General features: G+C 52.4%; 1 protein-coding gene across 8 annotated transcripts; it reads right to left on the bottom strand.

Moving 5' to 3' along the window:
* Positions 1-12,735, bottom strand: CST7 (cystatin F). 8 transcript variants are annotated; one of them, XR_006595419.1, is made up of 5 exons: positions 12,503-12,713; positions 2,900-3,093; positions 1,118-1,234; positions 660-727; positions 1-540 (listed from the first exon to the last, which is right to left on the bottom strand). XR_006595419.1 is itself a non-coding variant. In XM_019826920.3 (4 exons), the coding sequence occupies exons 1-4, from the start codon at positions 12,570-12,572 to the stop codon at positions 722-724; spliced, it is 387 nt and encodes a 128-aa protein (XP_019682479.2). In that variant the 5' UTR covers positions 12,573-12,713; the 3' UTR covers positions 1-721. The 8 variants fall into 8 exon arrangements, 6 of the variants coding, with proteins under 6 accessions (XP_019682479.2, XP_019682478.2, XP_003983897.2 ...); XM_019826920.3 differs by having other exon boundaries at positions 1-727; XM_019826919.3 differs by lacking the exon at positions 660-727 and having other exon boundaries at positions 12,503-12,691.
* Between the last annotated feature and the right edge of the window lie 2,383 nt (positions 12,736-15,118).

Below are 15,118 nucleotides of genomic sequence, written 5' to 3'. Positions count from 1 at the left end.
TCAGTTCTTTATTCCTATTTATTCATGACTTTATTCATCCATGAAAGGCCAAAGATGCTTAATAGCAGACTTGGGTCCTCTGCCCAGTGCTGTAACAGTTATTCAGTCAGAAGGATGGATCTCTGGGCTTTTCATTGGTGAGCGTGGGACCACAGGGTAATTGGGCTTGCTCAGGGGTCCAGAACCTGAAAAATTCCCACCAGAGGACTCGCTTCTGTGTGTCCAGACCCCAAATCTGTCTGGGACACAGCATTAGTAAAATGAAGTTTAGAAAAAAATGTGAAATAATCTAGCCAGGGGTAGTATCTTTTTCTTCCACTCCGGCTACTTTGCAGTGAACCTGTGGGCACTTCTGCTCACTGCTGAGCTCCTATAGAAGGTCCAAGGGTCTGTGACAGCCAGGACAGGGCTGTGACTGAGCACAGTAAACAGCACAGGTGCAGTCTTGCTGTGAGGTGGAAGTCACTGACAGTGGAGGACGGGCACCTCGAACCTCTGGAGCCAGGGGATGACCCAAACTTCAGAGTAGCAACTGAAAGTCTGAAACAAAGAAGAATCCTCCTGAGAATCTTCCTGGGGCAGAGGCCGCCCTCCCAACATGCTCCACAGAGGTTAAGTTCTGGTGCTGCTGCCTGTGGGCTATGCATGTGCACACATACCTGTGTGTGTGTGCATTTTCCTTATTAAGCTCTCCCTCTGCCCCAAGTTGTTTTGAAGAATTTCACATCTACAAAGAAGTTGAAAGAGTGATTCAAGAATATATACTTCTTTCATTTGCAAATTGAATTTTGCCACATTTGCTCTCTCCCTGCATGTATATGTGTGTCTATAATTTCTGAACTGTTTGAAAACTCTTTTTGCTGTAACTACCCCTGTCCCCAAGTTCGTGGTGCTTATTTCCTGGAGGTGTGTCCCTCAGGGAGGAGGAAGTGTGGGGTGGGCAGGTTGAGGTGTTCTCTTGGGAGTCTCATCTCTGTGTTCTCCTGGGTCTGTGAGTGAGATTTGGAACTTTGCAGGCAGAGAGGTGATGAAGGGGGTGTTTCCCAAAGTCCTGGGGAGTGGGTAGGGGCTGGGACAGCAGTGAGTGCGTGTAAGGAGGCGAGACCCCTTTGATTACCCGTTGTAAGGTGTGGTTGGTCTGGAAGTCACAGTTGTCTAGACTAGGGTGCTGGGTCTTCTTGCAAGAAGTTCTGCCAATCTCCATGTCCAGCATGTACTTCAGACCCTTCACAATCTAAGGGGGAAACAGGCCACATCTGTGTTACTTGGCCACACCAGCAGGAGGCATGGAGACAGGGAGGAGAGAAGCCTGGACGTGACCCCTGGAAAGGGGCTGAGGGTGTGCAGGCCTACCTGGGACTCACCAGAGAGCTCTGGGAGGGACACTGCCGCCTAGACCCCAGAACCCTCCCTTCTTACCCTTTCATGTTGGTCCTGCTCATGGCACCAGTTCTTGGTCCCCAAGGTGAGACTGCGGCTCTGTGTCCAAGACATTTCCTTCCTGCCCAGAACTCTCCATCAGCAGGGATGGGCCCTGTGCTCGTGAAGGCGAAGTGATGCCCCCTCCACGCCCAACACTCACCTGCAGCCTGTGCTGACCTGCTGGTTAGTCCCTGCCCTGCATGCCAGCAGTGGTTAATTTTTTCCCAGTTTCAAAATAGATCTCCACTTGCATGTGGCAGCAACCTGGATCATCTTGTTTGTGGTCTCTCAATAAAGCCTCAGCCCCACTAAGAACCAGGTGAAATAAAGTCCCCAATGTCACCAAGGGATACCCTCCCATCCCCAGCTCCTGTAGGCCCTCGAGCACCAGCAGGAGCACCACGAGCTTATGGTGTTCCCGCAGGAGGTGAGAGCCAGGCTTGAGAAGATCCCACAGCCCCTTGAGGGGAGTCCCTGCAGAGCTAACACTTTGGCTATTTCCATGGGACAGCTTTTCAAAGCCCACTGTACACCAGACTGCCTTTCTACAACACCCTTCTGATCATAAAAATATGCTGCTCTTTAACAAGTTTGCAGTTTTGGGGCACCTGGGTGGCTCAGTCAGTTGAGTATCCAACTTGGGTTCAGGTCACGATCTCATGGTTTGTGAATTAAAGCCCCACATCAAGCACTCTGCTGTCAGCCTGGAGCCTGCTTGGTATTCTCTGTCCCTCTGTCTCTCTGCCCCTACCCCACTTATGCTTTCTCTCAAAAATAAAGAAGTTTGCAATTTTCAAAACGTGTAAAGATGATAAGAATTTCCAATAATCTTGTCACACAGGGGTACCATTATTAGTATGTGTAAAAACTGTTAGAGTAGGACCACCTCACCACCTTTCCTTGGGGTTTGTGTGTGGGTAAGGGGCAGTGGTTTGGGCAAAGCTCTGTGAGTGAAAGAACATGGCCCAAATGGAGAATGGCAAGATGTCCTATGGGGCTGCTGCGGGGGCGAGACAGGGCAGGGGCTCTGATGGGTGGTGCAAGTGTGTGCACTCTGCAGGGGCAATGCTTTCCTCGCTTTGGTTCCTGTGGGGTGGCTTTCCACTTCTTCCCACTACCACCACCCCCACTCCCACCCAGCAGCCTTCAGCACGCCCAGTGCCAGTTGCCCCGTTCCGCCCCTGCCCTCTTTGGTTTAGCTCCAGATGTGCTGTGGGCCACAACCTGATGGCTCCACCCAGAAGCATGCTTTCGTAAGAGGTGGCTCAGGGCCTTTTGGCTGTGCCCTGGGTGACTCTGGCTTTGGCTGCTCATGGGCTGTTTGTGGGGCTGCTGCTCTCAGCCTCCTGGCCTGCCTGGGTCTGTGTTCTTGATGGATGGGTACTAGGTGGGCCAGCCCCTGGTAAGACAGGAGTCACTGCAGCCTGGCCTCTTAGGGATGTCCTTGACGGGCTGTTGGTGAGACCCAGATCCTCACCTGGACCAGGGCTCTGCTGATGTGGGACTCCTTGAACAAGAAGATATCATTTGTGCAGTTGTTGAACCTTTCAACGCTGTGTCTGGCCGCTTTGAGGACTGCTGAGTCATTGGGGTTTATTGTTTTAGGAAATCCTGGTTTCACATCTGAGTTAAGGGTCTGGGCACAAAAATCTGAAAGAGAGAAGCACAGAACTAGACAAGAACATTACTGTTAGCAGGGTCCTCAGGCCAGTGTTGCACCTCATACCTTGGTTCTCCTGTCTGCTCCCAGTGTGGCCTCCAGCTATCTACCTACCCCCTCAACCAGCCACCCCACACCCCACAGGGCATTTATCATGCGTCCCCATGGTTGCTCCCTACTCAGAGCTGAGGACCAGGAGCAGTGAGTGGTCTGGTGATGAATAAAATATAGTCCTGTCTCTCTGTGCCTGCCCATACAGCCTCCTTCAGAACCCAGGTTCCTAATGCATTAAAGAAAACCGAAACATGTCTCCAGGTGGCAGAGCCTTTGGGCAGGATGCAGCCCCAGGGGTTAGAAGAATCACCCCAGTTGGCCTTTGAGGCCACCACCATCTGGCCCCAGCTCCTCAGCTTGTCCCCAAGAAGTGGACCATGGGGAAGTGCCCAAAGGCCTGTCCTACTTTCTCATTTGTGGTTACACTCCTACTGTACCCTGCCTCAGTGACTCTTGTCAGAATCTGCCCACCTTCCAGGCTCTGGGTTGGCCTCCCCAGGGGCCCCAGCTCCCGGCAGCAGCATAGCACCCAGTACCCCTCACGTTCTGCCTCCTTCTGTGCTGTTCTGGATACAAGTCTGAGGATGGGGGTCAGGCCTGGGCGACGTTCCCACCCAGCTCCACTGCAGAGCTGGTGTATGGGGGAGGGAGGGATGGCTGGCTTGCTTTCATCCTTCCATGCTCTTCCTATTCCACAGAGGCCCATATTTGGATAAAAGATGGGGTAAACAACATGAGGGGCTTCTCCCCCAGCAGCTGGGTCCCTCAGTGCTTGACAGAGCCTGGCAGAACTAGGGACCCGCACACCCCTTCTCTGCTCTCCACATCCTCTGCTTTCAGCTCCCACAGAAGCAGAGCCAGGCCACACTCTGAAGAAGGACCCGACTTTATTTATTTGTCCAGCTCACTCACTGGCCCTTCTGGAGCCCTCCTCATCCCGCAGGCTCAGGGGGTGCAGAATCTATGTTCACTGGAGCTCACATTCCGTAAATAAACAGGCAAGACAAACACTACAGAAGCAGGCAGGTGAAGCAAGGCAGGAGCTGTGCAGGGGTCTGTCCACAGGAGATGCAGGATCAGGCTGTGCCATCTGCACAAATCTGTACAGAGAGCCCGGGGGCAAGCTGTGGGCCAGGAGGGCAGAGGAGTCTTAGGGCCCAGGACCCCAGCATGGCTGAAGCAAGGAGGGCATGTAGAGAAGGGCTGAGAGCCGAGGCATGGGTGTGTGCCAATTCGGGTTACAAACTAGAAAACACGAATATATTGGGTGCCCGGGTGGCTCAGTTGGTTGAGCATCTGATTCTTGATTTTGGTTCAGGTCATGATTTCACAGTTTTGTGAGTTCAAGTCCTACATCTGGCTCTGTGCTGACAGTGTAGAGCCTGCTTTAGATTCTCTGTCCCCCTCTATCTCTGCCCCTTACCCACTCATGCTCTGTCCAAATAAATACATAAACTTAAAAAAAAAAAAAAAAGCCCCACAGGTTCTGTATCACAACAAGCCAATGGTGGCCTTTTCTGGTTGGTGGCTCATCTCATGGTGAATTTAGGTTTCTCTGTCAGTTTTTCTACAGCATTTGTCAATTTTTCTACAGTAGACAACTGGTGTATTAAAAAGTCAGGGGCACCTGGGTGGCTCAGTCAGTTAAGCATCCAACTTTGGCTCAGGTCATGATCTCATGGTTTGTGAGTTCGAGCCCCGCGTTGGGCTCTGTGCTGACAGACAGCTCAGAGCCTGGAGCCTGCTTCGGATTTTGTGTCTCCCTCTCTCTCTATCCCTCCCCGACTAGTGCTCTGTCTCTCTGTCTCTCAAAAATAAATAAATGTAAAAAATAATAATAAAAAATTTTTTTAAAATAAAAAGTCAAAAGTTTGGAGGGAAAAGTCTAAATAAACTGGTGGGAGGGAGAATGGGAAGAGGATTTTACATTCGTAAACTGCTTTACTAAGACTTTCTCCCAGAGTTCCCTGAAATATTAGCATGCCAGAGATGATCCTGAGCTGAGTGGTTTTATTTCATTCACTAAATTAAACAGATTGTGACAATCAGCTCCTCAGTAGCATGGCCACATTTCAGGTGCTCAGTAGCTATACGTGGTTGTGGCTGTGGGTACAGATAGGGACATGGTGTCCTGAGCTGCTCTGAGACTTTGCTTCCCTCTACTGTGACCTTGGGGAGCACCTGTGGTGCAGGCAGCTATGTTCAGTCGGGGGAGGCCTGAGTTTAGCACCAGGCAGAGGTGCCAAAACAGCAGGAAGTGGAGACTCAGGATGTGTGGGTAGCAGCAGCACTAACCAAGCTTCCGGGCTGAGCATATGTAAGGTGGAGAGATTAGTCCTGACCTGTCCCCAGCCCACCCCAGCCCACCCCATCCCCTCCTGAGAGACAAAGTCTGGCTCAGGTTGGAGACACTCAAGTGTATTTGGGTTGAGGAAGATAATGGTGACAAGGCATGCAGGCCTTCAGGGAGTCAAGATACTTGCTGGTTCCCTGGGTTGTCAAGAAATCTCAACTTGAGGGGAGGAAGTGGCAGTGTAAGTTCAACAGAGCTTTAATAGAAGCTCTGGGAGCTTCTAGAATGGAAGCTGCATTGGGATGTTCCACTGGGGACAAGGAGTCCCCCACCCATGGGGACTGACAGAAGGGGGCTGAGGGAAATGCCTGTTATCTTGTATGGGAGTGGGGGTAGGGGTTAGATAGGGCCAGAGGGCTGGCTGGGCCTAGGAAGTGCTGAGCAGGATGGTGCCTTGTGTGCTGTGCCCCTGCTATGGCACAAGACCCCCTTGTGCACATAGTGCCTTGTATACTGTACACCTCCTTGTGTACATGAGACCCCTGCCAAGTGTGAGAACCAGGACAGGTGGGATGGGAGGTGGGCACTGGCTGGTTGCTCTCCCTTCCCCTGTGTGAGTAGTACAATGGAAGGAGGACTGGCATGGGAAGGTACAGGTCTGTGTGTTCTGTGGCCCTGGGCTTCCTGCTGTCTGGGGAGGGCCAGCACTGCTTGACCAAGCAGGGCCCTGCCTGGCAGATGGATCTTCCCCAGCTGGTTCCTTGGGCCAAAGGCGAAACATCAAGACTAAGCCCATGATACCTCTGCAAGGCTCCCAAAGCTTTAGCAGCCCCAAGGACCTGGCCCTCTGTCCCCTGTGAAAACAGCATACTGCTGGTGCCCTTACCAACACAGGGTTATGGCCATCTGCTGGCCTCAGTTTCCCTCATAGCTTTGTCCCTTACAACACTGGGATTCTCTTGCAGGAATCCAGTCCTCGCAGGACAGTCTTTGGTTAAAGTCTCTGAAGATGGAAACAAGGAAAACTACTTGTGATCCTTGAGCACCAGCAGCTCGGCTGGTTGGGCTGGGTCAGGCCCTGGAACATGCATTTCCCCAGCTTCCCACGTGGTTGTGACTCAGGTGGTGTTACTGGGGGGGCCTCCTGGCCCCTGTACACAAACATGCTAACGTGAGGAGGGAGGGGCTGGGCCCAGGGCCTGCTCCTCTAGCACCTGTGCCTGTTGACCACAGGAAGTGTAGCATGATCTTTAGTTTAAACAAAAAACCATTTTGATAGCTTCATTTCTGCTCATCAATGTAGTCTAGATGGCAGAGAAAGAATGAAACCACGTTGGCACAAGGATTGAAGCTCTAATGTTATTCCTGCTCTCAGAGATTAGAGGACCACCCCCCCCCCTTGCTATGGATCAATATGACTTCTATTTTTTGCTTTGTATAAATTACATTTATTGCTTTTTCGGATTATAAGCTTATGTATTTTTGGTGGGACATTCAAAAAATACAAGAATATAAGAACAAAATTAGAAGTCACTCATGATCTCAAAGGTAACCACTGCTAATGGTTTTTTAAATAAAACGTATTAAATTTAATTTTCCTTGAATTTAACAGGATTAAAAAATGAAGTGAAAATAGGTGCGGCCTAACCTCAGATAAGTGTCCTGTTCAAACATGTGATGTTGGTTCCTGAGCAATTTCGGTAATGTTACAAAAAGTTTAGGGAAAACACTGAAGTTGGTTTATTTTTATTTAACCACATTTCCTAAAATGTAGGCTTCAAGTCAGTAAAACTTCATCAGCACAGTTGTCTGAACAGTTTTTAATTAAAAAAAAAAAAAGTTGAAAAGTCAAATCTATTTTTAGGATCCTTCAAGAGAAATCAATAGGGAAAGGCTTTTCATGGAGAATCAATGTCCCAAAGAGGTAGTGGTCCTTCAGAGAAGAACAGGAGCCACCACGTGGGTTCTGAGCAAGAGATGACAGGGCAGCCTGGGTGGCCTGGGCCAGGGGTGAGCCCCTCCCACACGAAGGGGGCCCTGGGCTGTTGTCAGGGATGGGGCATCTGGGTGTGTGCTGTGCAGCTGAAGTCTGGGGAGCAGGAGAGCCAGGACTGTTCTTTTCTTGTCAGAACCAAGGGCAGCATGTGTCCCCATTCCACCCAGGAGAGACTAAGGCCCCAGAGGAGTGCAGAGTGGGTTTAAATCAGCTTCAAATAATTATAAAGACCAAACATTTTTTTTTTTCTCATCCAAGAAGTATTTCTTGTAGGTGCTACACTACAGGTAACGCCAAATGACTCAGAGCCTGGGGAGCCCACAGTCCTGGAGGGGAGGTTGGAAGGGGAGGTGCGCAGGCCGGGAGGCTCCCAGGAAGCTGACACTGGGCAAGAAGAGAGCCCTGGGGGGAGGGGGTGGAGGCTGGCAGATGGGAGGCCACTGAAAAAACTGGAGGTGACCCAGGTGAAGAGGACAAGGCTGTGCTAAGACAGGACTGACAGGGCAGCTGGAGGCTGGGGGGCGGGGGCAGCAAGCAAAGGTTGATCCAGGATTCAGACCGGGGGCATGGTGATGGCCTGGGTGACAATAGAAAGAGCAATGGGCAGAGGAGCAGTTTTGTGAGGAGAAATGAGAAATTCTGCATGGAGCTGCACTGTGCTGCCCCTGCCCAGGCAGGTGGGCCTTCCCTAGGGAGTGCAGTCCCAGATTCTGCATCACAGCCTGAATGGTTCTGATGCCAGCTGGGGAGTGAGTGGGGGGCACACCCAGAAGGGCACAAAGCCTGGGGGAACAGCAAAGATGAAGGTGGGCAGATGTCCCTTGTGGGGCCTGGCCAGGGTGGACAAGTATGAAAGGAGGGCATGCAGGCTCTGCCAGAGCAGCCCCGGGAGCAGGATGCCCAGGGACCCTTCCTGCTCTCAGGAGAGGAATAACTGTAGCTGATCTTGAAGAAAATGACTCAAGAGACTAGGCAAGACACCAGGGCACAGGGGGACCTGGGGGCAGATGAGGGAGACAGCAGGCTGTGCTGGGCTGAGTGGGGGACTGAGGTCTGCCCCCAGCATGCACAGTTGTAACAGCACCCGGGACTGAGCACTCGGGGTGCAGATGCAAGATGCTAAAGTTAGAGGGCTGCTTATCTGAGGCTGCTGTAGCCTCCTCCCAGGGGCCGTGCACTCAGCAGGCCCAGGACAGCGGGCACTGCAGCAGAACCTGTGGGTAGGAATCAGCTAGGGGGCAGCCGGGGATCCCACAGTCTCCGCAGCTGCTTGGGGCCTGCCCCAGGGGATCTCCCCCTGTCGTCTTCCATAAACCACCCCTCATTGTTCAACACCCAGAGGAGTCTAAAAGTCTCCTCTCCCTCTGATCAGAATGGGAGGCAGAGCTTCAAGGAAATGTTCTGCTATTCCTTGCTTAAAAATGTAATTTTCCATATAAATCCCAAATGATTCCTACTCCCAACATCCTGTCCTGTTCTCCATCTGCCTCCACACCCTTTCCTTCAGAGGTATGACACTGACCCCTGTTTGTGTGCCAGGCTCTTCAGGCCACCCCAAGGTGCTCTCCGAGCACCTCCTCTCTAAGGGGAGTACTGCATGTACAGGCCCCAGAACACCTAAGAATTTAAATGAAATCCACAATTGGACAGATGATGTCAGAGCTTGGGGACACTGCCAGGATGTTACCTGCTGCAACAGTTGACTGTTCCTACACAGAGTAAAGAGGAGTAATCTGCCTTGGAATTACCACCAAACTTACAAGCAATGTCTGCAAGAGACGTGGGGCAAAGACTTCCTCACCAAGAACAGCTGGTAAAATAATCCAGTAGCAAATGCTTTTGGTAGATGTTCCTTAATTTACTTTTCTGAAAAACTAAGATGTGTTGGACACATGTCCTGTAGGAAGGCAGTAGAACCCAGGATGCTGGCCATGTGTCCAAGTACTGAAGCTGTTTGGAAGACTAGACCCTTTGGAGAGAGCTGTGGTCCCCTCCGGCCTGCCCTGCCCCACCCTGATTGCTACTTTGGGGGTGCCAGTTATGAGGGGGGGGGCTAGTTCCTGCAAGTGGAAGGAAAAGGGGGTGCTCTGGGGAGGCTGGGGTTCCCCATCACCTTTCTCTTTCAAGAGTGTTCTACTGGAGGTGGAGGGAACCCCAGCTTGTGAAACTATCCCTGAGAAGGGAACCAGGGTGCCCAAGAGCCAAATGCTGACAGTCCCTGCAGATGCCTCTTCCCCTGTCACCTGGGGTGGTTTCCTCTGTGCAGCTGCTTGGACACATCCATGCTGGGCTTTCCCCAACAGCATCTCTGAGCCCTTGTTGTGGGTCAGGTGTTGAGACCCCTGGGGAGGGGGCCCTATAGGTTCCTGCTCCTAGAGCTTACAGTCTGGAAGGCTATGCTTAAGAACTTGGGTGGTGGGTGGTGAATGTTAGGCTCATGGGTACTGGGGTCCACTGGGGTAGGGTACTGCCCCTACCTGGAGATGTCACCCTGAGCCCCATATCCGTGTGCTCTTGTAAGACACAAAAATTCAGTAAGTCTGGGTCATTGCCATGAATTCCATGGGGCTGCACCCACCCAGCTGTGTTCAGGGGGCTCTCAGTTAAGGATAGGCCCATCCTTTTGAGGCTACATATGGTTAGTCCTTGATTTAACCCACTGACGCATGCTCAGAATTTGAATCCCAGCTATGCCTCTCAGGCTGTGAAGCCTTGGGCAAGTTGCGTACCCCTCTCTGAGCCTCTGTATCCTTCTCTGTAAAATAGGGATGTTAATGGCACTGGCCTCACAGAGCAGTGATGAGAAGACAGGAGCCAGTACACATGAAGCTGTATGGACAAATGACATGCAATAGTGTAATGATTATCAAATATCAAATATGCAATATGGCTACAGCAGGGGTCTCTGAGGGTAAACAGGTGACCCCCATGGGCCCAGATGCAGCCTATAGCAGTTCTCAGGGCCCCTTCCCAGGATGCAAGGGAGTGTGAACCTTGCTGCTGGTGGTCTCTGGGTGTGGCAGATGTACCTAGCCCTTGCTACTGGTAACAAGAACTCATGTCATCTTACAGGTGGAAGGAGTGGTGGCTGCTGGTCTCTGGGGCCTTTGCTCTGGCAGCCCTGTAAATGGGAAGATGGGCCACTGCAAGTTTGGCTAGGGGCAGGGGAGGGAGGCAGAGTATGACATGGCAGCCCAGTGGAGCCTCCCAGAGAGATAACAGATGGGCTAAGGACAATGATGCAGCAATTTCCCAAGTCCTGAAGGGATCAGAGAGGGAAGCTGCCATGGGGCTCTGCATTTCTGTCAGTGCAGTTTAGTGTCTGTGTATGGGGAAGTCATATGCCCAAATGGCACCATCATCAGGGGCCCTGTCATACTCTACTCCCCCATGGGAAGGCTCTGGAATCTGTTCTCAGAGGAGGGAAGGGAAAGGCTATCAGAGCCATGGAGGCAGAGTTGGGGCTGGGCTGAGTTCCTGTCTCTGTCCATCCACCAGACAGAGGGGCCTCCAAGCCCCTCTTTCTGTGGTTCTTGCTGGGCCTTCATCTGTCAAATGAAGGAAGCACCAGAAGGGATTACATCAGAGGGGTGGGGGTGGGGGTGGGGGAAGCTATCAGCATGGCAGAGACATGGCAGAGACTCAGAGCAGGGATGTGGGTGGGTGGCTCCCAAGCACCCCAGACCCAGTGAGAGTGCTTTCCATGGGCCCCTACAGTCAGGACTCTCCAAGGTGATGCAGTTATTTACCCATCTCATGGATGGTGACACTGAGGCTTAGGGAGGCTAGGCTGCAGGTTCCACAGCTAGTAGGTTTGGGGAGTCTATGGTGCCCCAAGGCTCTCTGCATGTGAGTGTGGGCTCTGGACTTTCCAGATGCTGCTCAGTGACAGAGAGTAGGTCTCACAGCAGAGGGCTGCTGCTGTGGTAGAGCCCATCTCCCCTACCTCCCAAGGGGACAGGCGGCTCTGGTGTGGGCATGGATTGGAGAGGGTTTGGTCCAGCAGTAAGCAGCAGCAGAGGGAGCACCTGCCAGCAAGAGGCCACTAGTAGTTGGCCAGTGCCACCTGTCTCTGGATTTCCCACTCAATCCTGTTCCCGTCCCTGCTTTGTTCAGTGAGGAAACAGAGGCAAGCAGAGGAACGTGGCAAAACAATTGACAATGAGTGTGAATAATGAAATCCCAGTATAGTTAAGACGGCAGGCTCCACATCTCTCCAGCAGACCCTTCACTAAAGTTTTGAGAAGGAATGTGCTGAACATCCAGTTTCTTCCCCTGATGTCCCCTCCTGGGATGGGCACTAAGTAGGGGGCACAGGAAGACAGTGGCATCCCGGGGAGAAGGGGGGTCTCCTAACCATGAGAGCTAAGAAGGAGGGTTGGGGAGAGAGAGGAAGCAGGGTGTCCTGTCCCTGATGTCCCCAAATGCAGCACCCACCTGAGACAATCCAGAGGTCAGAGGCAGTGTCACCATGAGGGCATGTGAGGCCTCCACCATATAAGTTAAAGGAGGTGGAGTGGGGGCCCTCTAAGTCCCCACCAGTGACCCTGGCCTATGATACCAGTGATGGGAGGGCATCGCCTGCTTCTCCGTGCTCTAGTGAGGACAGGTGCTCACTGGCTGTGTAGCTTGGGCAAGTCACCCAGTCTCCTGCCTCAGCTACCAGGAGCACAGCAGCGACTCCCTCCCTCCCCTTCTCCCCCAGCGCTGGACCGGCAGGAAGTATTTGATATTCAGGCTCCCGGGAGCCAAGTCGAAGGACAGCAGCAGGAACTAACCATTGGACATTCCGGGGCTAGGTTCCCGTGGAGGAGCCACAGGAAAGCTTCCCTCAGGCGGACGGTTCTCAGGCCCCCGGTCTCTGGAGGGGCGGAAAACAAAGGACGCTTCCCTGCCCGCCCCCTCCCCCCGCCCGCCCCAGGCAGTTCCCTGGGGCTCAGCAACATGACTTGGGCAACCTGGCTGGAAGCTCATGGCGCACCCAGCCGCCGTCGGGCAATTTCGGGACCTCGCCACGGGGACGACCAGAGCCCTGGAGCCCTGACACGAAGTGGCCCAGGGGAGAGCCTGTCCTTACCTCGCGAAGGGCGCCCGGTGGTGCTCAAGACCAGGCAGCAGAAGGCGAGCAGCTCCCGGGCTCGCCGCATGGCTGCCTGCGTGGAGAGCGGTGCGCACGGGGTGAGTCGGTGCCCAGTGCTAGAGAGCAGGGGGGGGCCCCGCCCTGCAAACCGCCCCCAGGCCGGGGTGGGGGCTGCCTGCCTCCGGCTGGGGCGGCGCGGGGCGGTGATGGTTTCTTGCTGAATCATTTTGACTAGAAGCTCCTCACCTCCACATCTTTGGGCTACCAAGTCAACCGCTTCCTTTACAAAAGTTTCCAAACCGATTATTTGCAAGGGGAGGAGGAAGAGAAATGAGAAGCTGTGAACAAAACCTTCGTGATTTTTCTACCTTCAGAACATACATGGAAGAGAACGCATTAAAAAGATAACGGGGGCGCCTGGGTGGCTGCGTTGGTTAAGCCACGGACCCTGTTTGGCTCAGGTCATATCTCACCGTTCCTGAGTTGGAGCCCCAAGGCTCTGTACTGACAGTGCAGAGCCAGTTTGAGATTCTCTCTCTCTCCCTCTCTCTCTCTCTGCCCCTCCCCCAGTTGTTCTCTCTCTCTCTCTCTCTCTCTCTCTCTCTCTCTCTCAAATAAACTAAAAAAATAATAGGGATTTTCAGAAGCAGAATGATCTGAGTTTCCTTTTCCAAAGAAGACACTTCTTAGGCCCAAGATTCCAGCGTTCTGAGTGGCCCCTTGCAGGAGACCACCCTCCTGTTGGTGTCAGTGGGCATCTCCCCCTAGGAAGTGGGCAGGAAAATGGGGTGCAGACTGCAGTTTCAGAGAATGAACATCACCAGGAAATCTGCTCCCTTTGGGTTATTACTGCACCTGGAAATGGGCAGACAGCAGTGTTTGCTGGTTAAGTGTATGATTACTTCCCAACTTTGGCTCCACACTGGCAAAGAAGAAGGAAGAACAGAATCTGACCCAAGAGGTTTCCCTTTACATTTCCAGCCCAGCAGTTAGAATGGGAGTTTTGCAGCCACACAGCCTGAATTTGTTTGAATTCAGCTCTGCCTCTTAACAGCTGGGGACCTTAGGTGAGGAACAGCCTCTCTGTGCCTCAGTTTCCCCCTGATGGTTGTGGTGAGGGTTTGGGGACTTCCTCAGTATAAATGCTCAGGGCTGGGCTAGAGCACATTGTATGGTCTTAGCTTTGGGGTGGTTCGTACAACCCCCCAGACTTTAGGACTGCCCTACAAGGAGGAAGAAGATGCATGAGCCTTCCTCAGATGGCTCCTGCTGGGTCATACTGACTTTCAAGTAGGAGATCAGACAAGCCATATCAACTCTTGGGGCCTCCTGGGTCCCTGGCTACCCAGATTTATCAGGAGGACTGTTATTAGCAAAGCTCATTTGGCACAGAGTGTAGATGGTAGATGGTGGCATTCAATAAGGGCCCCCGCTTTCTGCTGGGTCTGCTGTGTCAGTCGTGAACACTCACCCTCTGGCTGTCAGTGGCCATGACACAAGGGCTCCAAGGTGGTGTCTCCTTGCCAGGCTCTGTGCCCTGATCATATGTGCCAGGTTTGGTATTCATCCTCAGCAGGGGGCTGGGCTGCAGGAGAGGTGGGTGTCATGGCATTGGTGTCTGTGCCCATGGACACAATTGGCAGCCTCAAGGCAATTCAAACACATTGAATTTTACTGCAGAGGGTGCATCTTGGCACAGACGATGTGAACTTCCGGGCAGCCCTGCTGTCAGGGTGCTTGGCTTGTTTCCTCCACTGTCCCTCCCTTTGCAAGTTTGCAAGAAAAATCCAGTGGCATGGCTCTAGTTATTGGATTCATTACCTATTACTGCATAGCAAACAACTACAAACTTAGCAGATTGAAACACATGTTTATTGTCTCAGTAATTGCGGGTCAGGATCTGGCACAGCTTAGCTGGGTTCTCTGCTTCAGGGCTTCACCAGGCTACAATTCAGGTGTTGACTGGGACTGAGTCCCATTTAAGGGCGCAACTGGAGAAGGATCCCCTTTCAAGCTCATGTGCTTGTTGGCCATCCTCAGTTCCTAGCCATGTGGGCCTTCCCAACATGGCCACTGGCTTCCTTAAAGCCAGCAAGGGAGAGAGAATGTCCTAAAAAATGACTTCAGGCTCTCTGAGCCTTGAGAGTCTCATGTGCAAAAAGGGCACAAGCTGGGCTCTTTGTGGTTTGTAAGGGTCCAATCTTAGCAAGTGTGAAGGCAGCCCCCCAAGGCCTGTTGACTCACCTGAAGACAAATGGCAATGAAACATGCACCTCACAGAATCCATGGGAGGGTAAACGGGACAATGCGTGTTGGGCACTTGCAAGGTTGTAAAAGCTTCATCCGTTGAAAAACATGGTAAAGGTTTGTTTGTCCATAGCTTCCAGACCAGTGGCCTTCTCCCTAGTCTCTGGGAGGTCAGCTGATCTGGAGCTATGGAGGGCAGGTGTGCCAGGTGGAGGCAGAAAAGGTCTGAGGCTACCTAGGGTTGGTGTGTTGACTGGATGGAAATAATCAGAAGAGCTGATGTTTGTTGATCACCTCCTGGATGCACAATAGCAAATTGGCTCAGTAAATTGTTATCATAACTCTTTAAGATGGGTATCAGTGTTC

Source organism: Felis catus, chromosome A3 (assembly GCF_018350175.1).
Source record: "Felis catus isolate Fca126 chromosome A3, F.catus_Fca126_mat1.0, whole genome shotgun sequence".
Taxonomy (NCBI): Eukaryota; Metazoa; Chordata; class Mammalia; order Carnivora; family Felidae; genus Felis; species Felis catus.
Note: the sequence above shows the minus strand (reverse complement) of the source record. Positions and strands in the feature narration are given on the sequence as shown.

Excerpts from the sequence above, each read along its gene's own strand:
- CST7 (XM_019826917.3), bottom strand. The coding sequence starts at position 12,572 with ATGCGGCGAGCCCGGGAGCTGCTCGCCTTCTGCTGCCTGGTCTTGAGC. Across the intron at positions 3,094-12,502 it reads CACCGGGCGCCCTTCGCGAG|TTCTGTGCTTCTCTCTTTCA; the intron begins GTAAGGACAGGC and ends GTTCTTGTCTAG. Across the intron at positions 1,235-2,899 it reads TCAGCAGAGCCCTGGTCCAG|ATTGTGAAGGGTCTGAAGTA; the intron begins GTGAGGATCTGG and ends TTTCCCCCTTAG.